This window comes from Ranitomeya imitator, chromosome 6 (assembly GCF_032444005.1).
Source record: "Ranitomeya imitator isolate aRanImi1 chromosome 6, aRanImi1.pri, whole genome shotgun sequence".
Taxonomy (NCBI): domain Eukaryota; kingdom Metazoa; phylum Chordata; class Amphibia; order Anura; family Dendrobatidae; genus Ranitomeya; species Ranitomeya imitator.
This window is the reverse complement of record NC_091287.1, coordinates 210,568,138-210,595,812: the sequence shown is the minus strand read 5'-3', so window position 1 is coordinate 210,595,812 and position 27,675 is coordinate 210,568,138. Positions and strand designations below refer to the sequence as shown.

General features: G+C 44.2%; 1 protein-coding gene across 4 annotated transcripts in view; it reads left to right on the top strand.

Annotated features, from left to right (window-relative positions):
* CTNND2 (catenin delta 2) overlaps window positions 1–27,675 on the top strand; it is a 2,169,946-nt gene that overhangs the window by 990,795 nt on the left and 1,151,476 nt on the right. For all 4 annotated transcript variants that reach the window (XM_069730454.1, XM_069730453.1, XM_069730452.1 and 1 more), the window contains exon 10: window positions 4,721–4,853. In XM_069730454.1, the coding sequence (XP_069586555.1) occupies window positions 4,721–4,853 (133 nt within the window). The remainder of the gene's footprint in view (window positions 1–4,720; window positions 4,854–27,675) is intronic.

Genomic DNA, 27,675 nt, shown 5'->3' with positions numbered 1-27,675 from the left:
CGTAAAGTAAATATTGGTTCCTTGCAAAGGCCCAAAAGAGAGGGTGGATATGCGGTACCTGACCTTTTTCTATATTATCTAGCTGGCCCATTATGATACTTAAAACATTGGTTAGTCCATGATAAAGTCAGCAACACAGAGGCTCATCTTATTCATTTTCTGGGGGGTGCACACCATGGGCAATATTGGAGGGCTCATACAGACCACCTCAGGGCTTGTTGTTTGCACATAGTTTAGCTACACAGCTTTGGCAGAAAAGTAAGCATATTTTGAAATTTTCTGATCAAGTCGGCGAGACTTGGATATGGGATAATCCTGAATTTTTTCATCTCCAAAACTTACAAGACCCAGGTTTCTGGAAACAATATGGTATAACGACGCTCAATCAGATTTTTGAAAATCAAATTTTACTATCATTTGAACAATTTCATATAAAATCTCATAGAGATTTTTATAGATATCTGCAGCTGAGACAAGCTATAACGTACCAGTTCCCGCTTCCTAGAATGCGAATATCTAGATATCCACTAATAGGAATATTGTCAACCCAGGGACCTACAGGTGTGATTTCCTCCCTGTATACCTTTTTGTTAAATTCCAAGATTGCTTCCACTCAATTGGCTGTGGAGGTTAAATGGAGGCACCTAATCCCATCTATTACTGATGACCAGTGGAATGAAGCACTGAAGGCGCATACAATGGTGTCTCCAGCAGTAAATAATAAATTAATTCAATTATATATATTTCACCTATCCTATTTAACCCCGAGTTGACTACATAAATTTGATAGAAGAGTAAATGATGAATGTCATAGATGTGGGGAGGAGGGAGCGGATTTTTGGCATCTCACTTGGGATTGTAGAATCATAAGAAGATATTGGAAGGATGTGATTTTTACACTAGAAAGGATACTTGGGATACCTGTTGAATGTAGTCCAGAGCTGTGTCTGTTGGGTGTTGTGGATGAAGAAATGTGGACTCATTATGACAGAATATTTCTCAGAGAGGCTCTGTTTATGGCTAGGAAAGTGATTGCGCTGAGGTGGATGGGGGATTGTCTCCATCATTCAATCAGTGGAAAAAATTAGTGAACAATATAATTCCATATGAGAACATATTATACAGTAACAGAGGCTGTCCCCAGAAATTTCATAGAATTTGGGACAGGTGGTGTGACTCACCCTTAACACACCTAGCCCCTGGTGCTGTGATTTCCTCAACCGCGAGATATAATCCCTAAGGTTTTTTTTTCATTGCATGAACGTGATGCTCTATGTGGACTCAGGAATATTTGCTTATTATAACCTGAAATATTACATAATCAGAACTTCTTGGTTGATGGTGCAATGCTGCTGAGAATACATTATGTTTAATGTTTTATTTAACTTATTTTATTTGTTTGTTTTGGCATTCAAAGTATGATATTATTATTGATGTTGTGGATGATGATTTGATGGATTACTCTGATTTTACACTGCAATGTCACATGCCTGTTATATTATTTTGTGGAATCTTTCAATAAAAAGAGTTTTAAAAAATGTTGAAGGAAAGATGAATGCAGCATGTTATCAGCATATACTGGAGACAAATTTGCAATCATCAGCCTGGAAGCTGTACATGGGACGTACTTGGATGTTCCAACATGACAAAGATCCAAAACACAAGACCAAGTTAACTTGTTATTGGCTACAGCAGAAAAAAAGTGAAGGTTCTGTAGTGACCATCTCAGTCTCCTGACCTCAATATCATTGAGCTACTCTGGGGAGATCTCAAAGCACACAGTTCATGCTAGACAGTCCAGGAATTTACAGGAACTGGAGGCATTTTGTCAAGAAGAGTGGGCAGCTTTACCATTTGAGAAAATAAAGAACCTCATCCACAACTACCACATAAAATCTTCAATCATCATTAATTTTAGAGGGGGCAATACATGGTATTAAGAAATGGGAAATGTGACGTTTTTATCAAGGTCATTTGGGTGTTTTGGGTTGTCATTATGATTTAAAAAGAGAAAACACAGTGGTTTGACAATAAATGCCTCACCCAACCACTAACCATATAAGTGGAGAAAAAGTGTTGGTGATACCATTCATATTCTCTGAAAAAAATGCCAAGAAAGCAAAAATTCTGCTGGTGTATGTTAACTTTTGAGCACAACAGTATACCAAATGCAATCTGATTATTGCAGCGTCAAGACCCTTAAGGGGACTATTAAATACAGTAAAAAGTGTAAATATTAAAAATTAATCACAAATCATCAAATCATTACCACATTTGCCTCCTTAACAAAAAAAATAAAAAAAAATATAGATACAATGCCTTGTGAAAGTATTCGGCCCCCTGGAACTTTTCAACCTTTTCCCACATATCATGCTTCAAACATAAAGATACCAAATGTAAATTTTTGGTGAAGAATCAACAAGTGGAACACAATTGTGAAGTTGAACGAAATGTATTGGTTATTTTAAATTTTTGTGGAAATTCAAAAACTGAAAAGTGGGGCGTGCAATATTATTCAGCCCCTTTAACTTAATACTTTGTTGCGCCACCTTTTGCTGCTATTACAGCTGCAAGTCGCTTGGGGTATATCTCTATCAGTTTTGTACATCGAGAGACTGAATTTCTTGCCCATTCTTCCTTGGCAAACAGCTCGAGCTCTGTGAGGTTTGATGGAGATCGTTTGTGAACAGCAGTTTTCAACTCTTTCCACAGATTCTCAATTGGATTGAGGTCTGGCCCTTAACTTGGCCAATTCTAACACCTGGATATGTTTATTTGTGAACCATTCGATTGTAGATTTTGCTTTATGTTTGGGATCATTCTTTTGTTGGAAGACAAATCTCCATCCCAGTCTCAGGTCTTTTGCAGACTCCAACAGGTTTTCTTCAAGAATGGTCCTGTATTTGGCTCCATCCATCTTCCCATCTATTGTAACCATCTTCCCTGTCCCTGCTGTAGAAAAGCAGGCCCAAACCATGATGTTGCCACCATCATGTTTGACAGGGTGATGAGCTGTGTTGCCTTTACGCCAAATATATAGTTTGGCATTGTTGCCAAAAAATTCAATTTTGGTTTCATCTGACCTGAGCACCTTCTTCCACATGTTTGGTGTGTCTCCGAGGTGGCTTGTTGCAAACTTTAAATGACAACTTTTTATGGCTAACTTTGAGAAATGGCTTTCTTCTTGCCACTCTTCCATAAAGGCCAGATTTGAGCAGTGTATATCTGATTGTTGTCCTATGGACAGACTGTCCCACTTCAGCTGTAGATCTCAGCAGTTCATCCAGAGTGATCATGGGCCTCTTGGCTGCATTTCTGATCAGTCTTCTCCTTGTTTGAGATGAAAGTTTAGAGGGACGGCCGGGTCTTGGTAGATTTGCAGTAGTATGATACTCCTTCCATTTCAATATGATCGCTTGTACAGTGCTCCTTGGGATGTTTAAAGTTTTGGAAATCATTTTGTATCCAAATCCAGGTTTAATCTTCTCCACAACAGTATCACGGACCTGCCTGTTGTGTTCCTTGGTCTTCATGATACTCTCTGTGCTTCAAACAGAACCCTGAGACTATCACAGAGCAGGTGCATTTATATGGAGACTTGATTATACACAGGTGGATTATATTTATCATCATTAGGCATCTTGGACAACATTGGATCATTCAGAGATCCACAATGAACTTCTGGAGTTAGTTTGCTGCACTGAAAGTAAAGGGGCTGAATAATATTGCACACCCACTTTTCAGTTTTTGAATTTCCACACAAATTTAAATTAAGGAATACATTTTGTTCAACTTCACAATTGTGTGCCATTTGTTGTTGATTCTTCACCAAAAATTTATATTTGGTATCTTTATGTTTGAAGCATGATATGTGGGAAAAGGTTGAAAAGTTCCAGGGGGCCCGAATACTTTCGCAAGGCACTGTATTTGCTATTGCTGTCTTCATAAAATTCTGATCTATCAAAATATAAAGTATATTAACCTGATCGGTAAATGATGCTATAAAGACAAATATTAAAGCACCATAATTATGTGGTAAAATGCAACAAGAGGTGATCAAAACATTTTATCTACCCCAAAATGATATTGGTAAAAACATTACATATCTTATCTCGAAAAATGAAAATGCTTCAAGTTTCAAAAAATAGTGACAAAAGTAAAGGTATTTATTTTTTCACAAATTTCCAAATTTGCTTTTCATAACTTATATAAAAAATTACACATTTTTGGTATGTGCATGTCATATTCTTCAGTTTTATCATATAGTGAACATAGTAAATAAAAAATGAATAAACAATTGTGGAATTGTATTTTTTTTCAATTTCAATGCACTTGGATTTTTTTCCCGCATTGCAGTGCTTCACATGATAAAATGAATGATTTCATTCCACTGTACAACTTGTCCTGCAAAAAAACAAGCCTTCAAAAAGTTATGTGGATGGTAACATAAAAAAGTTACGGCTCTTGGAGGAAGGGGAGGAAAGAAACGACAAAAAAATAAAACAAAAAAAAAGGAAACTGACCAGGGACGAAGAAGTTAACCATTTCTACAACCAGAAATAGACAGTGCAATACAAAGGCAAAATGTGACAAATGTTTCATGGATCTCAATTGTAAAATTGATTTTTAGTGTTGACTCAATGTATTTCAGTATAAAATATAATTGTCGCCACAGGTGATCACCCACTTTAATCACACTAATTTTATATTACATTTGCAGAGAGTTTGGATGGAGAGATCCAGAACTTCCAGAAGTGATACAAATGTTGCAACACCAATTCCCTTCTGTGCAATCTAATGCAGCTGCTTATCTGCAGCACTTGTGTTTTGGAGATAATAAAATAAAAGCAGAGGTAAGCAACATACTCAAAGTATTCCAAAATGTTAAACCATCTGATTGAAACACAACCACATTGGTATATAGATAACAGCACCCATTGAATACCTATTCATAAGGACTAGATCAATGAGATCAAGAAAACTCCAAAAATATATAGTTCCTACACAGACACATGGAGTTCATGTCCAGGCAATATACAAAAAAAAGATCTCCCAGATTGAACCTTTTCCTTAGAATAGTCTATGGCAAATTATTCTGCACTTCACTTTTTTGCTGTAGTATTCAGTAGAGTTGAGCGACTTTTTTACTTTTTTAGGATCGAGTCAGGTTTCGCGAAACCCGACTTCCTCAAAAGTCGGGTCGGGTGAAATCGGCCGATTATTGCGAAAAGTCGGAGGCCGACTGAAACACGAAACCCAATGCAAGTCAATGGGGAATCAAAGTCGGCAGTGAGTGGAGGACAGGAAAACACCTACAGTGCCCATTTTAATGCCAAAAAACATCAATTCGTATTACTGAAGCTTGTCAATCTTAATTTACTTTATAATAATAGTTAGGCATTGAAAACAGGGGGTCATTTGGCTAAAGTTGTGGGGGGAGTAGGGCTGGTTCAAGATTTTCGTGGGCCCAGGAAACGTGGAATACATCACGGCGGTGGAGCAGGGAGAGGTAAGTATTTCAACTTTGCAAGTGCTATGATCCTGAGCAAGCAGGGGTGCCCACTAGTTGGCACTGGCTCAGGGCCCCTTATAGTACGGTGGTGTGTTTGACGGCGGGTGGCACCTCCCACTGCCAGAGACACTTTTGCGTACTATGAGGGGCCCTGTGCCAGTGCCAACAAGTATGCCCCCCACCTGATGAAGGAACCTGCACTTTCATCTGCACCTTCCTCTTTGTCCCCGAGTAAGGTGGTATAGTATGTGGGAAGGGGAACCTGACTTTCAGCAGGGTCAGATTCTGGCTGTGTAGAGTGCAAGGGGAATGTAGTGGTCTGGGTCAATGTACCAGCAGACTCATCAAGCAGTGGCTGGGCAATGGGCAGGATGAGGAGGAAACACAGATATAGGCCCAAATAATAAAGTAGGGTAAATGCAGTTCATAATTGGTAGCAGGCGTACACAGGCGGCATTGCTTTGTTCAGTGGAGGAGGACAACTGTAATGAGTGGCACAGAGAGACTTAGTAGCCCCAAAATAAAAAAGTAGGCTAAATGCAGTTCAAAATTGGTAACAGGAGTACACAGGTGGCATTGCGTTATGCAGTGGAGGAGGACAACTGTAATGAGTGGCTGACAGCCAGACACAGGTAGTAGGCCCAAATGATAAAGTAGGCTAAATGCTGTTCAAAATTGGTAACAGGAGTACACAGGCGGCATAGCTTTGTTCAGTGGAGAACAACTGTATTGAGTGGCGCAGAGAGACTTAGTAGGCCCAAAATAAAAAAGTAGGCTAAATGCAGTTCAAAATTGGTAACAGGAGTACACAGGCGGCATTGCTTTGTTCAGTGGAGGAGGACAACTGTAATGAGTGGCTGACAGCCAGACACAGGTAGTAGGCCCAAATGATAAAGTAGGCTAAATGCAGTTCAAAATTGGTAACAGGAGTACACAGGAGGCATAGCTTTGTTCAGTGGAGGACAACTGTATTGAGTGGCGCAGAGAGACTTAGTAGGCCCAAAATAAAAAAGTAGGCTAAATGCAGTTCAAAATTGGTAACAGGACTAAACAGGCGCCATTGCTTTATTCAGTGGAGGACAACTGTAATGAGTGGCTGACACAGTTAGTAGGCCAAAATAATAAAGTGGGCTAAATGTCTGCCAAAAAATTGTTCATAAATAAACTGGTGGCATAGCTAGGTACTGGGGTGGGCTCCTCTGCTGAGTAGCAGACAGTGGTAGTAGGCGTAAAGTATTAACTGGTCTAAATGGAGGCCAGGGCCCCTGTATATTTTTACTATCATCTATCATTTCAACAAATTTGTATTGGCAGTGCCATTGAAGGATTTAACAGCACAGACTACACAGTGGTAGAGCAGGGAGAGGTAAGTATTGCAAGTGGTAAAGCATTGTTCGAGCTGGGGGGAATACTCTCTCTCGTGGGCGGCGGTACTGGCACAGGGCCCCTCATATTACGATGGTGTATTTGACGTTGGTTGTGCACCACCACCGTCAGAGACACTTCATTGTACTATGAGGGACCCCGTGCCAGTGCCGTCGCCCAAGAGTGGGCGCACCCACCTGTCCAGGCAAACGGCACTCGCACGGGTGCTTGCGCCAGGTGGTGACCACGGCCCTGTGGGGGGAGTCAGCCCATTTAGGGAGGTATAAAAATGGCCTATGGTGGACATTCAGCAGCTGCAAATGGAGGAATTGGAGCAGCCAGTAAGAGGAGGCCAAAAGCAGGGGAAGGTGGGGCAAAATAATTTGAAATCCATGATTGGTTCATTTTAATGAAGGTGAGATCATCAACATTTCGGGTAGCCAGACGTGTCCTTTTTTCAGTCAGTATTGAACCAGCAGCACTGAAGACTCTTTCTGATAGCACACTAGCAGCTGGGCAAGCAAGCTCCTGTAATGCAAATTCTGCCAATTCAGGCCAGGTGTCTATTTTAGACGCCCAGTAATCAAAGGGGAATGACCTGTGAGGGAGAACATCGATAAGGGAGGAAAAATAGTTTGTAACCATTCTGGACAAATGCTGTCTCCTGTCACTTTGAATCGATGCAGCAGTAACTGTCGTGTCTGCGGTCATTGCGAAATCACTCCACAACCTGGTCATAAAACCCCTCTGTCCACCGCCACTTCTGATTTGTGCACCTCTAACACATCTGCCATGTTGCCTCTACAGCTCGTGTGAGAACCATCACCGCCGCTGTGTGCTGGGAATGCCTGAACCAAACGGTCTACAAGAGTTGCTTGTTTGGTAGCCAATATTTGCTCAAGGTTCTCATGTGGCATTATATTTTGTAATTTTCCTTTATATCGTGGATCCAGGAGGCAGGCCAACCAGTAATCGCAATCGGTCATCATTTTGATAATGCGGGGGTCCCTTTTTAGGATACGCAAGATATACTCAGCCATGTGTGCCAATGTTCCAGGTATCAGTTCACTGCTTGTGCTGGGTTGGGGAGCACTTTCTTGCAAATCAACATCACTTGTGTCCCGCAAAAACCCTGTACCTGACCTTGCAATGCCAGCAGTTTCTATTGCCCCCTGTGAAGCATCCTCCTCCCATAAATATTTATCCCCATCATCCTCCTCTTCCTCTTCTTCATCCGCCACCTAGTCCAGGAGAGTTCCCTGAGCAGACAATGGCTGACTGTCATCAAGGCTTCCCTCCTCCTCGGCTGCAGATACCTGCTCTTTAATGTGCATCAAACTTTGCATCAGCAGACGCATTAGTGGGATGCTCGTGCTTATGATGGCGTCGTCTGCACTTACCAGCCGTGTCCATTCCTCAAAACACTGAAGGACTTGACAGAGGTCTTGTAGATTCGACCACTGCACACCAGACAACTCCATGTCTGCCATCCAACTGCCTGCCAGTGTATGTGTATCCTCCCACAAATAAATTACAGCACGCTGTTCGCACAGCTTCTGAAGCATGTGCAGTGTGGAGTTCCACCTTGTTGCAACGTCGATTATTCGGCAGTGCTGGGGAAGATTCAGCTATTGCTGATGGTTCAGCATACGGCTGGAGTGTGCGGACGACCGGCGGATGTGCGAGCAAAGTCTTCGCACCTTCAGGAGCAGGGCTGGTAACCCCGGATAATTTTTCAGGAAGCACTGCACCATCAGGTTCAAGGTGTGAGCAAGGCAAGGTACGTGTTTCAGTTCTGAAAAGGCTATGGCAGACATAAAATTCCTTCCATTATCACTGACTACCTTGCCTGCCTCAAGATGTACACTGCCCAGCCATGACTGAGTTTCTTGCTGCAAGTACTCGGCCAGTACTTCCGCGGTGTGTCTGTTGTCGCCCAAACACTTCATTTCTAACACAGCCTGCTGACGCTTACCACTAGATGTTTGATAATGGGACACCTCGTGTGCAACACTGGCAGCTGCGGATGGAGTGGTCATGCGACTGAGCTCTGTGGACAAGCTTTCGCCTCTGGAGGAGGAGGAGGAGGAGAAGGGGTGGCGAACACCTACAGCCAACTGTTTCCTAGACTGTGGGCTAGGCAGAACTGTCCCACTATGGCTGTCCCCTGTGGACACGTAACATCCCTGGCCATGCCTACTGGTCCATGCATCTGTTGTCAGGTGCACCTTTCTACTGACTGATTGCCTCAGTGCATGGACAATGCGGTCTTTCACATGCTGGTGGAGGGCTGGGATGGCTTTTCTCGCAAAGAAGTGTCGACTGGGTAGGTCATAGCGTGGTACTGCTTAGGCCATCAGGGCTTTGAAAGCTTCGCTTTCAACCAACTGGTAGGGCATCATCTCTAACAAGATTAGTCTAGCAATGTGGGCGTTCAAACCTATGCGGATGAGAGGATGAGTACTTTCTTTTCCTAAAGGTACCTTCACACTGAACGATATCACTAGCGATCCGTGACGTTTCAGCGTCCTGGCTAGCGATATCGTTGAGTTTGACACGCAGCAGCGATCTGGATCCTGCTGTGACATCGTTGGTCGGAGCAGAAAGTCCAGAACTTTATTTCATCGCTGGACTCCCACAGACGTCGCAGAATCGGCGTGTGTGACGCCGATTCAGCGATGTCTTCACTGGTAACCAGGGTAAATATCGGGTTACTAAGCGCAGGGCTGCGCTCATTAACCCGATGTTTACCCTGGTTACCAGTGCTAATGCAAAAAAAAAAAAAAACTCTACATACTTACATTCCGGTGTCTGTCCCCCGGCGCTGTGCTTCCCTGCACTGTCAGCGCCGGCCAGCTGTAAAGCACAGCGGTGATGTCACCGCTGTGCTTTACGGCCAGCCGACGCTCACAGTCAGTGCAGGAAAGCACAGCGCCGGGGGACAGACACCGGAATGTAAGTATGTAGTGTTTGTCAGCACTGGTTAGTTAGCACTGGTAACCAGGGTAAACATCAGGTTACTAAGTGTGGCCCTGCGCTTAGTAACCTGATGTTTACCCTGGTCAGGGGACTTCGCATCGTTGGTCGCTGGAGAGCTGTCTGTGTGACAGCTCTCCAGCGACCACACAGCGACACTGCAGCAATCGGGATCGTTGTCTAGATCGCTGCAGCATCGCTAAATGTGACGGTACCTTAACGAGAGTCTCTTGTAGGGTGAGCTGGACTTGAGAGCTGCATATCGTGGAACTAGCGGGGGTGGTGGCGGACATAGAAGATTGAGAGAGGGTTGGTGATGGTATTCTTGATGTTGGCCTGCATACAGTGTTTCCTACCAAGAACCTTTTGATTCCCTGACTGCTTTGGGCTTGCGACGATACCTCCACATTTGCTGCTGGTGGTGTCCTAACCGGTGGGCTTACAGTGAGGGAAGCAATGTAGCGTTGCTGACTACCTTCATTCTGAGAAGGTGCACCAATGGCACGGGATGTTTGGTAGTTAGTCCAGTGTTGTGAATTCCGCTCTTGGGCTCCCTCCGGCGGTTGTAAGTAGCATTTTTGTGAGTTCTGCACTGTGGTTTTGAGTGGTATGGCTGCTTCTTGGATTTAGCTTCAGCAGCTGTTTTCACTGATCGTCTTTCTGGCTCGGCTATATTAGTCTGGCCTTATCCCTCATTCAATGCTAGTTGTCAATTGTTCCTGCCAGTAGTCATTGCTCTTAGGATTTTCCTGACACTCTGACCAGTTCAGCAAAAGCTAAGTCCTTGCTTGTCCTTTTGCAGTTCACTTGTTGTGGACTTTGTTGTTCAGCACTTTCTATGTTTTGTTCATTTGTCCAGCTTATTAGTATGGATCTATTCAGCTAGGCTGGAAGCTCTGGGCAGCAGAGTTTGCCCTCCACACCTTTAGTCAGGTGTGGAGATTTTTGCATTCCTCTGCGGTGGACTTTTTCTAGTTTTTATTACTGACCGCACAGCGTTCTGTCCTGTACTATTTCTATCTAGCTAGAAGTGGCCTCCTGTGCTTAATCTTGTTTCATACTACGTATGTCATTTTCTTCTTCTCTCAGTCATTACTTGTGGGGGGCTAATCTATCCTTTGGGGTTTTTCTCTGAGGCAAGATAGTTTTCCTGCTTCTATCTTTAGGGGTAGTTAGCTCTTAGGCTGTGACGAGATGCCTAGGCAGAGTTAGGAGCATTCCACGGCTACTTCTAGTGTTTTGTCGATCTTAGGGACTGCGGTCAGTATAGTTACCACCTGCTCAGAGCTAGTCGCATGTCGCTCCTTAATCACCAGACCATCACAGTCCAGGCTTGCAAGTGCATGCTGGTTATATGTCTAAGCATGCACGTTGTATTTAAATTTTGAAGATTCTTCCCTCTGCTAAAGGTCTTTGAGCATTTCATACAGATAACTTTTGACTGATCATTCGGATCTTGGTTAAAAAATTGCCACACTGATCTCGTCCTACTATGGAATACCTTTTCAGGCTTTGCACGCTGTGCTACTGTCGCCGGATGGCCACGCTGTCCTAAAACTGTTTTTGTTTTTGACAAACGTTTTTGGCCAGATACAGGCCTGCCAGATGAAAACTGTTGCAATGTAGATGGCTGCTGTGGATCATTCTCCTCTGCTTCTTAGCTACTGGCAGCGGCACCCTTTTCCCCCAATGGCTGCCAATCTGGGTCAACAACTGGGTCATCTATCACCTCCTCTTCAATGTCATGTGCACCTTCCTCTGTGTCACCGTGTAAGGTGCTATAGCATTCGTGACGGGGCACCATAGTCTCATCCGGGTCAGATATTGGGCTCAGTACACTGCGAGGGCAATGTAGTGATCTGAGTCAATGGAACAGCATAATAATCTAGCTGTGGCCATGCATCAGCGCACTCCATGTCCGATTCATCTTGTAATGTTAACAATTTCCCTTTCTCACCCAGGCACGGTATGTGTAAAGAGCTCCATGGAGTAAACTGTAGTGTCGCCTGCCGCATCCTTCACTTTTGGTTTGGGTGAAGGACACAAGAAGCGACTTGTTCTTGACCCGGAGCATCCACTGACGACTCGCTGCTTTTATATTTTGAACTTTTTGAAGAGGAGGCGAAAGAGCTAGAGGCTGAGTCGGCAAGGAAAGCCAAAACTTTTTCCTGCTGCTCAGGCTTTAAAAGCTGTTTTCCTACTCCCAGATAAGGGAGCCTTCGAGGCCTTGTGTAGCCAGATGATGACGCTGGCTCAACAACTCGAGCCTTTTGTGCTATTTTGCTTTTCCCACTACCACCAGATGCTCCACCACCACCACCACCATCAATAACAGCTGGCAATGACCGACCACGGCCTCTTCCACCAGACTTCCTCATTTTTGGGAAAATCTAACCAAAATAACAACCGTTATATGGTACTGTAAAACAAGGTAGAAGGTGTATATAAACTTGTTGAGAATTTAAATTTCACTTTTTTTGGGGGGGAGACTGAACCAAAACTGAGGCCCAGTGTATAACACTACACAATGTAAGTGGCAGAACGTGGCTGGCTGATATACGACAAACTAACAGAACTGATGTAGATCCAATTTGTGACAATTTAAATCTCCCTTTTTGGGGGGGGAGACTGCACCAAAACTCAGGCACAGTGTATAACACTACACAATGTAAGTGGCAGAATGCGGCTGGATGATATACGACAAACTAACAGAACTGACGTAGATCCACTTAGTGACAATTTAAATCTCCCTTTTTTGGGGGGGAGACTGCATCAGAACTCAGGCACAGCCTATAACACTACACAATGTAAGTGGCAGAACGTGGCTGGAAGATATACGACAAACTAACAGAACTGATGTAGATCCAATTTGTGACCATTTAAATCTCCCTTTTTTTGGGGGGGAGACTGCTCCAGAACTCAGGCACAGCCTATAACACTACACAATGTAAGTGGCAGAATGTGGCTGGCTGATATACGACAAACTAACAGAACTGACGTAGATCCACTTTGTGACAATTTGAATCTCCCTTTTTTTTTGGGGGGGGGAGACTGCATCAGAACTCAGGCACAGCCTATAACACTACACAATGTAAGTGGCAGAACGTGGCTGGCTGATATACGACAAACTAACAGAACTGTGACGTAGATCCACTTTGTGACAATTTGAATCTCCCTTTTTTGGGGGGGGGGATGCACCAAAACTCAGGCCCAGTGTATTACAGTACACAATGTAAGTGGCAGAACGTGGCTGGAAGATATATGAAAAAATACAAGGACTGTAGTACAATTTCAATCTCCCTACAATAATCTCAGGACAAGTATGGCAATAAAAAGGACTGCTGCACACAAAAATGTGGACAAATAAACAAGATAACTGTGCAGAAAGGAGCAACAGGATTTTTGCTTTTAAAAAAGCAGTTGGTTTGCACAGCGGCATACAAACAGCAATGCAGCTATCAGGGAGCCTTATAAGGCAGCCTAATATGCTACAGAACTGATGGAACAAAATTATAAACTCCACTGTCCCTGCAAAGAAAAGGTGGTGTTGGACAGTGGAAATCGCTACAGCACAAGCAGTTTCGGCGCTTAATCTTCCCTCCCTAACTATATCCCTTCTTCTGATGCAGCTGCAGCAACCTCTCCCTATGCTACGATCGGCAGAAGTAAGATGGCGGTCGGCGTGCACGCCCCTTTATAGCCCCTGTGATGCCGCAGAAAGCAAGCCAATTACTGTCATGCCCTAAGATGGTGGGGACCGAGACCTATGTCATCACGCTGCCCACACTCTGCGTCCTCCTTCATTGGCTGAAAAATGGCGCTGAAAACGTCATACAAAACGTGACTTTGGCCGACCTCATGGCCGATCCCACACTAGGATCGGGTCGGGTCGGGTTTCACAAAACCCGACTTTGCCGAAAGTTGGCGATTTTTGAATTTGTCCAATCCGTTTCGCTCAACCCTAGTATTCAGCTCTATGGAGACTCAACCCCTTAAATATTACCCTACTTGCCACAGCCACAGGGCAAGTTGGAAGAGCCGGGCAAAGTGCCGGAATTGGCACATCTAATAAATATGCCTTTTCTGGGCGGCTGCTGGCTGCTACTTTTAGGCTGGAGGGGGGACAATATTCATAGCCCTTTACCAGGCTGAGTGTCATGCACTCGGCACAGTACTTACAGACTAGCCCACTGCGAGTAACCTGAATGACAGATTCTGGGGTCTGTTTAGGATCCCAGAGATGTAGAGTGGTGGTGGTGAAGAGATGTGCTTCAGGTGGACAGGACATGAAGCACGTGACCGCCGGGGGGAGTGGCCGGGGCGCAGACCACTGCCGGAGCTCCGGAGAGCTAGGCTCCAACGGTGAAAGAAGGAGAGCTGTCAGACAGGCGGAGGTTTCAACCATAGGACAACACCATTACCAGAGGGGACCATCAGTGATGTAATCAGCGCTAGGCCTGGGTCAGAACCAGATATATAATCGTCACAGTACCAGAGGGGAAAGACAGAGTGGGTAGTAAAAAAGCCAGGCAAGAGTCAATATGCCAAACGAGCAAGCAAACAGTACCGAGACAGAATACCAAATCACAAGCAAAGGGATAAACTGGGTCAGAGCCAAAAGATCAGGCACAAGAGCAGGCACAAAGCACAGGCACATGAGGGTCAACACACTCAGCCGATGGTGTAAGTATAACTGACAGGGAACCTAAACCTGGTGTGGGTATATATGTCCCTCCCAGATCCAAAAGGAGGCCAAAGACAATTAACCCCATGAGGACCGGGAGAGAACCCAAACCACAACCATGACACTGAGAGTACCAGCCTACAGCTGTCTGCTTTAGCTTGGCTGTTTAAAGGGAATCTTTCACCCCAAAAATTGTATATGAGCTAAGGCCACTGGCATCAGGATCTTATCTACAGCATTCTGTAATGCTGTAGATAAGCCCCTGATGTAACCTGAAAGGTAAGAAAAACAGGTTATATTATAATCACCCAGGGGCGGTCCCGCTACAATCCGGTCCGATGGGCGTCGCGGTTCGGGTCCAGTGCCACCCATCTTCATACGATGACATCCACTTCTTGTCTTACTGCCATGGCTCCGGCGCAGGTGTACTTTGTCTGCCCTGTTGAGGGGAGAGCAAAGTACTACAGTACAGGAAAGGTCAGAGAGGCCCGGCGCCTGCACACTGCAGTACTTTGCTCTGCCCTCAGCAGGGCAGAAAAAGTACGCCTGTGCCGGATCTGCGGCAGGAAGACATGAAGAGGACATCATCGTATGAAGATAGGAGGCGCCGGACCCGGACTGCGACGCCCATCACAAGCCATCAAACAAAGAAGAACTGCTTACATTTTTGTACAAGGAGTGGCATAAGGTCACCCAAAAGCAGTGTGAAAGATTGGTGGAAAGTATGTCAAGATGCATGAAAGCTGTAATTAAAAATCATGCTTATTCCACAAAATATTGATTTCTGAACTCTTCTTGAGTTAAAACATTAGCATTGTTGCTTCAAAATAATTCTAAACTTGTTTCTTTTTGCATTATTTGAGGTCTGCAAGCAATACATTTTAACTGTTATTTTGACCATTTCTCATTTTCAGAAAATAATTACAAAATGTATTGCTTGGAACTTTGGAGACATGTTGTCAGTAGTTTATAGAATAAAAGAACAATTTATATTTTACTCAAAAATACACCTATAAAGAGAAAAATCAGACAAACTGAAAATTTTGCAGTGGTCTCTTAATTTTTGCCAAACTGTATCTATCTATCTATCTATCTATCTATCTTATCTATCTATATATCTATCTATCTGTCTATCTATCCTCACAAAATTAGAATATCATAAAACAGTTAATTTATTTGAGTTCTTCAATACAAAAAGGTGAAGCTCATATATTCTATGGAGTCATTACTGACAGAGTGATCTATTTCAAGTGTTTATTTCTGTTTATGTTGATGATTATGGCTTACAGTCAATGAAAACACAAAAGTCATTATCTCAGTACCTTAGAATAATTAACAAAAAACAAGCAAACAAACAAAAAACAGCTGCAAAGGCTTCCTAAGCATTTAGAAAGGTCTGTTTCAGTAGACTCCACAATCATGGTGAAGACTGCTGAGTGCTGACTTGACAGATGTCCAGAAGGCAGTCATTGACCACACTCCACAAGGAGATTAAGCCACAAAATGTAATTGCTAAAGAAGCTGGCTGTTCATAGAGTGCTGTATCCAAGCATATTAATGGAATTTGAGTGGAAGAGAAAAGAGTGGTAGAAAAAGGTGCACAAGCAACTGGAATAACCACAGCCTTGAAAGGATTGCTAAGAAAAGGCCATTCAAAAATTTGTGGGATATTCACAAGCAGTGGACTGCTGTTGGAGTCATTGCTTCAAGAGCCACCACACATAGTGCCCGGGACATAGGCTACAAGTTACATAGTTACATAGTTACATAGTTATTAAGGTTGAAGGAAGACTATAAGTCCATCTAGTTCAACCCATAGCCTAACCTAACATGCCCTAACATGTTGATCCAGAGGAAGGCAAAAAAAAACCATGTGGCAGAGTAAGCTCCACCTTGGGGAAAAAAATTTGATCCCGACTCTACATATGGCAGTCAGACTAGTTCCCTGGATCAACGCCCTATCAAGGAATCTAGTTTATATAACCTGTAACATTATACTTTTCCAGAAATGTATCCAGTCCCCTCTTAAATTTAAGTAATGAATCACTCATTGCAACATCATACGGCAGAGAGTTCCATAGTCTCACTGCTCTTACAGTAAAGAATCTGCGTCTGTTATTATGCTTAAACCTTTTTTCCTCCAAACTTAGAGGATGCCCCCTTGTCCCTGTTTCAGGTCTATGATTAAAAAGATCATCAGAAAGGTCTTTGTACTGTCCCCTCATATATTTATACATTAAAATAAGATCACCCCTTAGTCTTCGCTTTTCCAAACTAAATAGCCCCATGTGTAATAACCTATCTTGGTATTGCAGACCCTCCAGTCCTCTAATAACCTTGGTCGCTCTTCTCTGTACCCGCTCCAGTTCAGCTATGTCTTTCTTATACACCGGAGACCAGAACTGTGCACAGTATTCTAAGTGTGGTCGCACAAGTAACTTGTATAGAGGTAAAATTATGTTCTCCTCATGAGCATCTATGCCTCTTTTAATGCATCCCATTATTTTATTTGCCTTTGTAGCAGCTTCCTGACACTGGCCACTGAATATGAGTTTGTCATCCACCCATACACCCAGGTCTTTTTCATTGACGGTTTTGCCCAGAGTTTTAGAATTAAGCACATAATTATACATCTTATTACTTCTACCCAAGTGCATGACCTTACATTTATCCCCATTAAAGCTCATTTGCCATTTATCAGCCAAGTTTCTAGTTTACATAAATCATCCTGTAATATAAAATTGTTAATTGTCAAGCAACTCATGACCAATAAAAAAACACCAGAAACATCTTACCTGGGACAAGGAGAAAAAGAACTGGACTGTTGCTCAGTTATCCAGGGTGTTATTTTCAGATTAAAGTAAATTTTGCATTTCATTTGGAAATCAAGATCCCAGAGTATGAAGTAAGAGTGGAAAGGCACACAATCCAAGCTGCTTGAGACCTTGTGTGAAGTTTCCACAATCAGTGATGGTTTGGGGAGTCATGTCATTTGCTGGATTAGGTCCACTGTGCTTTATCACGACAAAAGTCAGTGCAGCCATCTACCAGGAAATTTCAGAGCATTTCATGCTTCCCTCTGCAGACAAGCTTTTTGGAGATGAAAATTTCATTCTCCAGAAGGACTTGGCACCTGTCCACACTGCAAAAGTACCAATACCTGGTTTAAAAACAACAGTATCACTTTCCTTGATTGGCCAGCAACCTCGCCTGACCTTAACCCCTGAGAGACTTTATGGAGTATTTTCAAGACGAAGATGAGACATCAGACCTAACAATGCAGTTGAGCTGAAGGCTGGTATCAAAGCAAGCTGGTCTTCCATATCACCTCAGCAGTGCCACGGTTTGATTGCCTTCATTCCACGTCACATTGATGCAGTAATTAATGCAAAAGGAGCTCTAGCCAAGTATTGAGTGCATTTACATACATTTCAATAGGCCAACCTTTCGGTATTTACAATCTTTTTTCAAGCTGGTGTTTTAAAATATTCTAATTTACTGAGATAATGAGATTTGGGTTTTCATTAGCTGTAAGGCCGGGTTCACTCTGCGTTACAGCAGCCCGATCAACACATACGTTAAACGGGCTGTTGTAACGCAAGTTCCGACTTTGGCACATCGCTAGCGCAGATAGAGCATCTGCTAGCTCTATCTGCGCTAGCAGTGACAGACCCGGAAACGCTGCAGCCCGCGTCTCAGGGTCCATGACTTAATGACGGCACATCCCTAGGGCATGCCCATTGTGGGCGTGCGCTAGCGATGCGTCCGACATTGCAGTCAATGGCGGCCGTAACGGACTATGTTACACCGCGTTTATGCGGCGGTGTAACGTAGTCCATCTAACGGACACCATTAACGCAATGTGAACCCAGCCTAAGCCATAGCCATCAACATTAACAGAAATAAACACTTGAAATAGACCACTCTGTTTGTAATGATTGTATATTATATATTGTATATACTCGAGTATAAGCCGAGATTTTCAGCCCAGTTTTTTAGGCTGAAAGTGCCCCTCTCTGCTTATACTCGAGTCATTGTACCAGGAAATCTGCGGGGGAGCGGCAGGAGCCAGCGACTGTCACATCATACTCACCCCCTCCTGATGTGGTCTCTGCACATTCCTGCTTCTCAGATGGTCTCTGGCACCTGCAGCTCTTCCTGTGTTCAGCGGTCACGTGGTACCGCTCATTAAAGTAATGAATATGGACTTGCCTCCACTCTCATAGGCATGGAGCGCATATTAATTACTTTATTGAGAGTTACCACATGACCGCTGAACACAGGAACAAGCTGCTGGTGCCGGAGAGACCATCAGAGGAGCAGGGAGTTGCAGAGACTGCACCAGGAATGGGTGAGTTTGATGGGAGAGGGTGAGTCAAGCGATATTCACCTGTCCCCATTCCACCACCGAGCTGTGTCTTCTGCATCCTCTGGCTGTTACGTTCAGGTCAGAGGGCCCGATGACATGTTTAATGCGCGCACTCTGCCTGAACAGTTACAGCCAGAGGGCCCGGTAAACACAGCAACGCGTGACGGTGGAGCAGGGACAGGTGAATATTGCAAGTGCTGGGGGCCTGAGCCAGTTGCAACAGCAGCACCTAGCCCCCATAGCGTGCCAGTGTCACTGCCTGCTCAGGACACCGGCACCTGGCTCCCAGCAACAAAAGGTGAGTATGTCATTTTTTTTATCACAGCAGCAGCATATGGGGAATATTATTCTATGGAGCATCTTATGGGGCCATCAACCTTTATGGTGCATTATATGGGACATATTATTCTATGGAGCATCTTATGGGGCCATCAATCTTTATAGAACAGCATATGGGGCATATTGTTCTATGGCACATCTTATGGGGCCATCAACCTTTATGGAGCAGCAAATGGGGCATTTTATTCTATGGAGCATCTTATGGGGCCATCAACCTTTATGGAGCATTACAGGAGGCATATTATTCTATGGAGCGTCTTATGGGGCCATCATTAACCTTTTATGCAGCATTATATGGGGCATATTTTAATATGGAGCATCTTATGGGGCCCTGTTGTGAATTCTGCTCTTGGGCTCCCTCCGGTGGTTATGAGTGGTAGTGCTGCGGGAGTTGGATCGCAGCATATATCAGGTGTATCCATTTTTTGCAATCTGGGCTGGGCTATTTAAGTCCTGCTTTATCCTTTAGTCAGTGCCAGTTATCCATTGTTTTTGGAGGATTCACATCCATACCTGGTCTCTCTTGGTCTGCTGTTCATTTCTTCAAAGATAAGTTCTGGCCTTGTTTTTGCTGTCCACCTGCTGTGGACCATATAGTTCTGTGCATTTTCATGTTTTGTTTTGTCCAGCTTTGTCTGTGAAGGATTTTTTGCAGCCAAGCTGTGTCTCTGGAGATGCAGATATACCCTCCATGTCTTTAGTCAGATGTGGTGATTTGTATTTTCTGTGGTGGATATTTTCTAGTGTTTTTATACTGACCGCATAGTACTCTGTTCTATTCTTTCTTTTTAGCTAGTATGGCCTCCTATGCTAAATTCTGATTTCATGTCTGCGTATGTTATTTCCCTCTCCTCTCACAGTCAATATTTGTGGGGGGCTATCTATCCTTTGGGGATTTTCTCTGAGGCAAGATAGGTTTCCTGTTTCTGTCTTTAGGGGAAGTTAGTTCTTAGGCTGTGTCGAGGGGTCTAGGGAGTGTTAGGCACCCCCACGGCTACTTCTAGTTGCGCTGCTAGGTTCAGGGTTTGCGGTCAGTACAGGGACCACCTTCTTTAGAGTCCGTCTCATGTTGCTCCTAGGCCACCAGGTCATGACAGTACAACTGGCCCACAATGAGTTAAATGCATCTCAGAAGAAGGGAAGGAAGCTCTTGAGCCATTTTTTTTTCTCCAGTCTATTTTGTGTTCTCTTCCCTCTTAATCTCTGGGTGGCTACGGAACCTAGTAATAACATGAATGTTCAGGAGTTAGTTTCTCGGGTGGATCAGCTTGCTGCTAGGGTACATGGTATTTCAGATTTTATTATTCAGACTCCTGCCTTAGAACCTAAGATTCCCACTCCTGATTTCTTTTTGGTGACAGATCCAAATTTTTGAGTTTCAAAAATAATTGTAAACTGTTTTTTGCATTGAGACCCCGTTCTTCTGGTGATCCCATTCAGCAGGTTAAAATCATCATATCCTTGCTGCGTGGTGACCCACAGGATTGGGCATTTTCCCTGGAATCTGGCAATCCTGCTTTGCTTAATGTTGATTCTTTCTTTCAAGCATTGGGGTTATTGTATGATGAGCCTAATTCTGTGGATCAAGCTGAGAAGATCTTGTTGGCCCTGTGTCAGGGTCAAGAAGCATCAGAATCATATTGCCAGAAATTTAGAAAATGGTCTGTACTGACTAAATGGAATGAGGATGCCTTGGTGGCAATTTTCAGAAAGGGTCTTTCTGAATCCATTAAGGATGTTATGGTGGGGTTCCCCACGCCTGCTGGTCTGAGTGATTCTATGTCTCTGGCCATTCAGATTGATCGGCGCTTGCGCGAGCGCAGAGTTGTGCACACTGTGGCGTTGTCCTCCGAGATGAGGAGCCCTGAGCTTATGCAGTGTGATAGGATTTTGTCTAGAGCTGAACGACAAGGATTTAGGCGTCAGAATAGGTTGTGTTTTTACTGCGGCGATTCTGCTCATGTTATTTCTGATTGCCCTAAGCGTACCAAGAGAATCGCTAGTTCTGTTACCATCAGTACTGTACAACCAAAATTTCTGTTATCTGTGACCTTGATCTGCTCATTATCGTCATTTTCTGTCATGGCATTTGTGGATTCAGGCGCCGCTCTGAATTTAATGGACTTAGAATTTGCCAGACGTTGTGGTTTCCCCTTGCAGCCTTTGCAGAACCCTATTCCTTTAAGGGGGATTGATGCTACACCGTTGGCTAAAAATAAACCTCAGTTTTGGACACAGCTGACCATGCGCATGGCACCAGCCCATCAGGAAGATTGTCATTTTCTGGTGTTGCATAATTTGCATGATGATATTGTGCTGGGTTTTCCATGGTTACAGGTACATAATCCGGTGTTAGATTGGAAATCCATGTCTGTGACTAGTTGGGGTTGTCAGGGGGTTCATGATCACGTTCCTTTGATGTCAATTTCCTCTTCCCCCTCTTCTGAAATTCCTGAGTTTTTGTCAGATTTCCAGGATGTATTTGATGAGCCCAAGTCCAGTTTCCTTCCACCGCATAGGGACTATGATTGTGCTATTGACTTGATTCCAGGTTGTAAGTTCCCTAAGGGTCGACTTTTCAACCTGTCTGTGCCAGAACATGCCGCCATGCTGAGCTATATTAAGGAGTCTTTGGAGAAGGGGCATATTCGGCCATCTTCTTCACCATTGGGAGCAGGTTTTTTTTTGTTGCCAAGAAGGATGGCTCCTTGAGACCGTGTATTGATTATCGCCCCTTGAATAATATCACGGTCAAATTTCAATACCCTTTGCCTTTGCTTGCTGATTTGTTTGCTAGGATTAAGGGGGCTAGCTGGTTTACTAAGATTGACCTTCGAGGGGCATATAATCTTATTCGTATTAAACAGGGTGACGAATGGAAAACAGCATTTAATACGCCTGAAGGCCATTTTGAATACCTAGTGATGCCATTCGGACTTTCTAATGCCCCATCTGTGTTCCAGTCCTTCATGCATGATATCTTTCGGAGTTATCTTGATAAATTCATGGTTGCATATTTGGATGATATTTTGATTTTTTCCGATGATTGGGAGTCTCATGTGAAACAGGTCAGGATGGTATTTCAGATCCTCGGTGATAATGCTTTATTTGTGAAGGGGTCGAAGTGCCTCTTTGGAGTGCAGAAGGTTTCTTTTTTGGGCTTCATTTTTTCTCCCTCATCTATAGAAATGGATCCGGTTAAGGTTCAGGCCATTCATGATTGGATTCAGCCCACATCTGTGAAGAGCCTTCAGAAATTCTTGGGCTTTGCTAATTTTTATCGTCGTTTCATTGCCAACTTCTCCAGTGTGGTTAAACCTCTGACCGATTTGACGAAGAAAGGCGCTGATGTGACGAATTGGTCCTCCGCGGCTGTTTCTGCCTTTCAGGAGCTTAAACGCCGATTTACTTCTGCCCCTGTGTTGCGTCAGCCGGATGTTTCTCTTCCATTTCAGGTTGAGGTTGACGTGTCTGAGATTGGAGCAGGGGCCGTTTTGTCTCAGAGGAATTCTGATGGTTCCTTGATGAAACCGTGTGCCTTCTTTTCTCGGACGTTTTCGCCTGCGGAACGCAATTATGATGTCGGCAATCCGGAGTTGTTGGCTATGAAGTGGGCATTTGAGGAGTGGCGTCATTGGCTTGAGGGGGCCAAGCACCGTATTGTGGTCCTGACCAATCATAAGAATCTGATTTACCTCGAGTCTGCCAAACGGCTGAATCCTAGACGGGCTCGATGGTCCCTGTTTTTTTCCCGTTTTGATTTTGTGGTCTCATACATTCCTGGTACTAAGAATGTTAAGGCGGATGCCCTCTCTAGGAGTTTTTTTCCTGATTCCCCTGGGGTTCTTGAGCCGGTCGGCATTTTGAAGGAAAGGGTTATTCTTTCTGCCATCTCTCCTGATTTACGACGGGTTCTTCAGGAATTTCAGGCTAATAAACCTGACCGCTGTCCTGTGGGGAAACTGTTTGTTCCTGATAGATGGACTAGTAAAGTGATTTCTGAGGTTCATTGTTCTGTGTTGGCCGGTCATCCTGGCATTTTTGGTACCAGAGATTTGGTTGGTAGGTCCTTTTGGTGGCCTTCTTTGTTGCGGGATGTGCATTCTTTTGTGCAGTCCTGTGGGATTTGTGCACGGGCTAAGCCTTGCTGTTCCCGCGCTAGTTACATAGTTACATACATAGTTATTAAGGTTGAAGGAAGACTATATGTCCATCTAGTTCAACCCATAGCCTAACCTAACATGCCCTAACATGTTGATCCAGAGGAAGGCAAAAAAAACCCATGTGCAAAGAGTAAGCTCCACATTGGGGAAAAAAATTCCTTCCCGACTCCACATACGGCAATCAGACTAGTTCCCTGGATCAACGCCCTATCAAGGAATCTAGTGTATATACCCTGTAACATTATACTTTTCCAGAAAGGTATCCAGTCCCCTCTTAAATTTAAGTAATGAATCACTCATTACAACATCACACGGCAGAGAGTTCCATAGTCTCACTGCTCTTACAGTAAAGAATCCGTGTCTGTTATTATGCTTAAACCTTTTTTCCTCCAACCGCAGAGGATGCCCCCTTGTCCCTGTTTCAGGTCTATGATTAAAAAGATCATCAGAAAGGTCTTTGTACTGTCCCCTCATATATTTATACATTAAAATGAGATCACCCCTTAGTCTTCGTTTTTCCAAACTAAATAGCCCCAAGTGTAATAACCTATCTTGGTATTGCAGACCCCCCAGTCCTCTAATAACCTTGGTCGCTCTTCTCTGCACCCGCTCCAGTTCAGCTATGTCTTTCTTATACACCGGAGACCAGAACTGTGCACAGTATTCTAAGTGTGGTCTAGTGGGTTGCTTCTGCCTTTGCCGGTCCCTGAGAGACCTTGGACGCATATTTCTATGGATTTTATTTCAGAGCTTCTGGTTTCCCAGAGGATGTCTGTTATCTGGGTGGTTTGTGACCGGTTTTCTAAGATGGTTCATTTGGTACCTTTGCCTAAATTGCCTTCCTCTTCTGATTTGGTTCCATTGTTTTTTCAGCATGTGGTTCGTTTGCATGGCATTCCGGAGAATATTGTGTCTGATAGAGGTTCCCAGTTTGTTTCTAGGTTTTGGTGGGCCTTTTGTGCTAAGCTGGGCATTGATTTGTCTTTTTCTTCCGCATTTCATCCTCAGACAAATGGCCAAACTGAGCGAACTAATCAGACTTTGGAAACCTATTTCAGATGCTTTGTGTCTGCTGATCAGGATGATTGGGTGGCTTTCTTGCCATTGGACGAGTTTGCCCTTAATAATCGGGCTAGTTCTGCTACCTTGGTTTCGCCTTTTTTTTGTAATTTTGGTTTTCATCCTCGTTTTTCTTCAGGGCAGGTTGAGCCTTCTGATTGTCCTGGTGTGGATTCGGTGGTTGACAGGCTGCAGCAGATTTGGGCTCATGTGGTGGACAATTTGGTGTTGCCTCTGGATGAGGCTCAGCGTTTTGCTAACCGTCGTCGGTGTGTTGGTTCCCGGCTTCGGGTTGGGGATTTGGTCTGGTTGTCTTCCCGTCATGTTCCTATGAAGGTTTCTTCCCCTAAGTTCAAGCCTCGGTTTATTGGTCCTTATAAGATTTCTGAGATTATCAATCCAGTGTCTTTTTGTTTGGCCCTTCCAGCCTCTTTTTCCATCCATAATGTTTTCCATAGATCTTTGTTGCGGAAGTATGTGGTGCCCGTTGTTCCCTCTGTTGATCCTCCGGCTCCGGTGTTGATTGATGGGGAGTTGGAGTATGTGGTTGAGAAGATTTTGGATTCTCGTTTTTCGAGGCGGAAGCTTCAGTATCTGGTCAAATGGAATGGTTATGGCCAGGAAGATAATTCTTGGGTTGTTGCCTCCGATGTTCATGCTGATGATTTGGTTCGTGCCTTTCATTTGGCTCATCCTGATCAGCCTGGGGGCTCTGGTGAGGGTTCGGTGACCCCTCCTCAAGGGGGGGTACTGTTGTGAATTCTGCTCTTGGGCTCCCTCCGGTGCTTATGAGTGGTAGTGCTGCGGTAGTTGGATCGCAGCATTTATCAGGTGCATATATGGGGCATATTATTATATGGAGCATCTTATGGGGCCATCAACCTTTATGGAGCAGCAAATGGGGCATATTATTCTATGGAGCATCTTATGGGGCCATCAACCTTTATGGAGCATTACAGGAGGCATATTATTCTATGGAGCGTCTTATGGGGCCATCATTAACCTTTTATGCAGCATTATATGGGGCATATTTTAATATGGAGCATCTTATGGGGCCCTGTTGTGAATTCTGCTCTTGGGCTCCCTCCGGTGGTTATGAGTGGTAGTGCTGCGGGAGTTGGATTGCAGCATTTATCAGGTGTATCCATTTTTTGCAATCTGGGCTGGGCTATTTAAGTCCTGCTTTATCCTTTAGTCAGTGCCAGTTGTCCATTGTTTTTGGAGGATTCACATCCATACCTGGTCTCTCCTGGTCTGCTGTTCATTTCTTCAAAGATAAGTTCTGGCCTTGTTTTTGCTGTCCACCTGCTGTGGACCATATAGTTCTGTGCATTTTCATGTTTTGTTTTGTCCAGCTTTGTCTGTGAAGGATGTTTTGCAGCCAAGCTGTGTCTCTGGAGATGCAGATATACCCTCCATGTCTTTAGTCAGATGTGGTGATTTGTTTTTTCTGTGGTGGATATTTTCTAGCGCTTTTATACTGACCGCATAGTACTCTGTTCTATTCTTTCTTTTTAGCTAGTATGGCCTCCTATGCTAAATTCTGATTTCATGTCTGCGTATGTTATTTCCCTCTCCTCTCACAGTCAATATTTGTGGGGGGCTATCTATCCTTTGGGGATTTTCTCTGAGGCAAGATAGGTTTCCTGTTTCTGTCTTTAGGGGAAGTTAGTTCTTAGGCTGTGTCGAGGGGTCTAGGGAGTGTTAGGTACCTGTTATGAAAGGCAATTCAGTATCACAATGGACATGGAGGTCAGAGCACATACAGTGATCTGACAATAACCCAAAATAATAGAACGAGCTCTGAGACGTGGGAACTCTGCAGACCGCAATCCCTGATCCTCTCCAAACACAACTAGAGGCAGCCGTGGATTGCGCCTAACGCTCCCTATGCAACTCGGCACAACCTGAGAAACTAACTAGCCTGAAGATAGAAAAAATAAGCCTACCTTGCCTCAGAGAAATACCCCAAAGGAAAAGGCAGCCCCCCACATATAATGACTGTGAGCAAGATGAAAAGACAAACGTAGGGATGAAATAGATTCAGCAAAGTGAGGCCCGATATTCTAGACAGAACGAGGATAGGAAAGATAACTTTGCGGTCTACACAAAACCCTAAAGAAAACCACGCAAAGGGGCAAAAAGACCCTCCGTACCGAACTAACGGCACGGAGGTACACCCTTTGCGTCCCAGAGCTTCCAGCAAAACAAATAGACAAGCTGGACAGAAAAAATAGCAACAAATAGCAAAGAAGCACTTAGCTATGCAGAGCAGCAGGCCACAGGAATGATCCAGAGAAACACAAGTCCAACACTGGAACATTGACAGGAAGCATGAATCAAAGCATTAGGTGGGGTTAAGTAGAGAAGCACCTAACGACCTCACCAGATCACCTGAGGGAGGAAACTCAGAAACAGCAGTACCAGTTTCCTCCACAAACAGAAGCTCCCAGAGAGAATCAGCCGAAGTACCACTTGTGACCACAGGAGGGAGCTCTGCCACAGAATTCACAACAGTACCCCCCCTTTGAGGAGGGGTCACCGAACCCTCACCAGAGCCCCCAGGCCGACCAGGATGAGCCACATGAAAGGCACGAACAAGATCGGGAGCATGGACATCAGAGGCAAAAACCCAGGAATTATCCTCCTGAGCATAACCCTTCCATTTAACCAGATACTGGAGTTTCCGTCTTGAAACACGAGAATCCAAAATCTTCTCCACAATATACTCCAATTCCCCCTCCACCAAAACCGGGGCAGGAGGGTCAACAGATGGAACCATAGGTGCCACGTATCTCCGCAACAATGACCTATGGAAGACGTTATGTATGAAAAAAGAATCTGGGAGGGTCAGACGAAAAGACACAGGATTAATAACCTCAGAAATCCTATAAGGACCAATGAAACGAGGTTTAAACTTCGGAGAGGAAACCTTCATAGGAATATGACGAGAAGATAACCAAACCAGATCCCCAACACGAAGTCGGGGACCCACACGGCGTCTGCGATTAGCGAAACGTTGAGCCTTCTCCTGGGACAAGGTCAAATTGTCCACTACATGAGTCCAAATCTGCTGCAACCTGTCCACCACAGTATCCACACCAGGACAGTCTGAAGACTCAACCTGTCCTGAAGAGAAACGAGGATGGAACCCAGAATTGCAGAAAAATGGCGAAACCAAGGTAGCCGAGCTGGCCCGATTATTAAG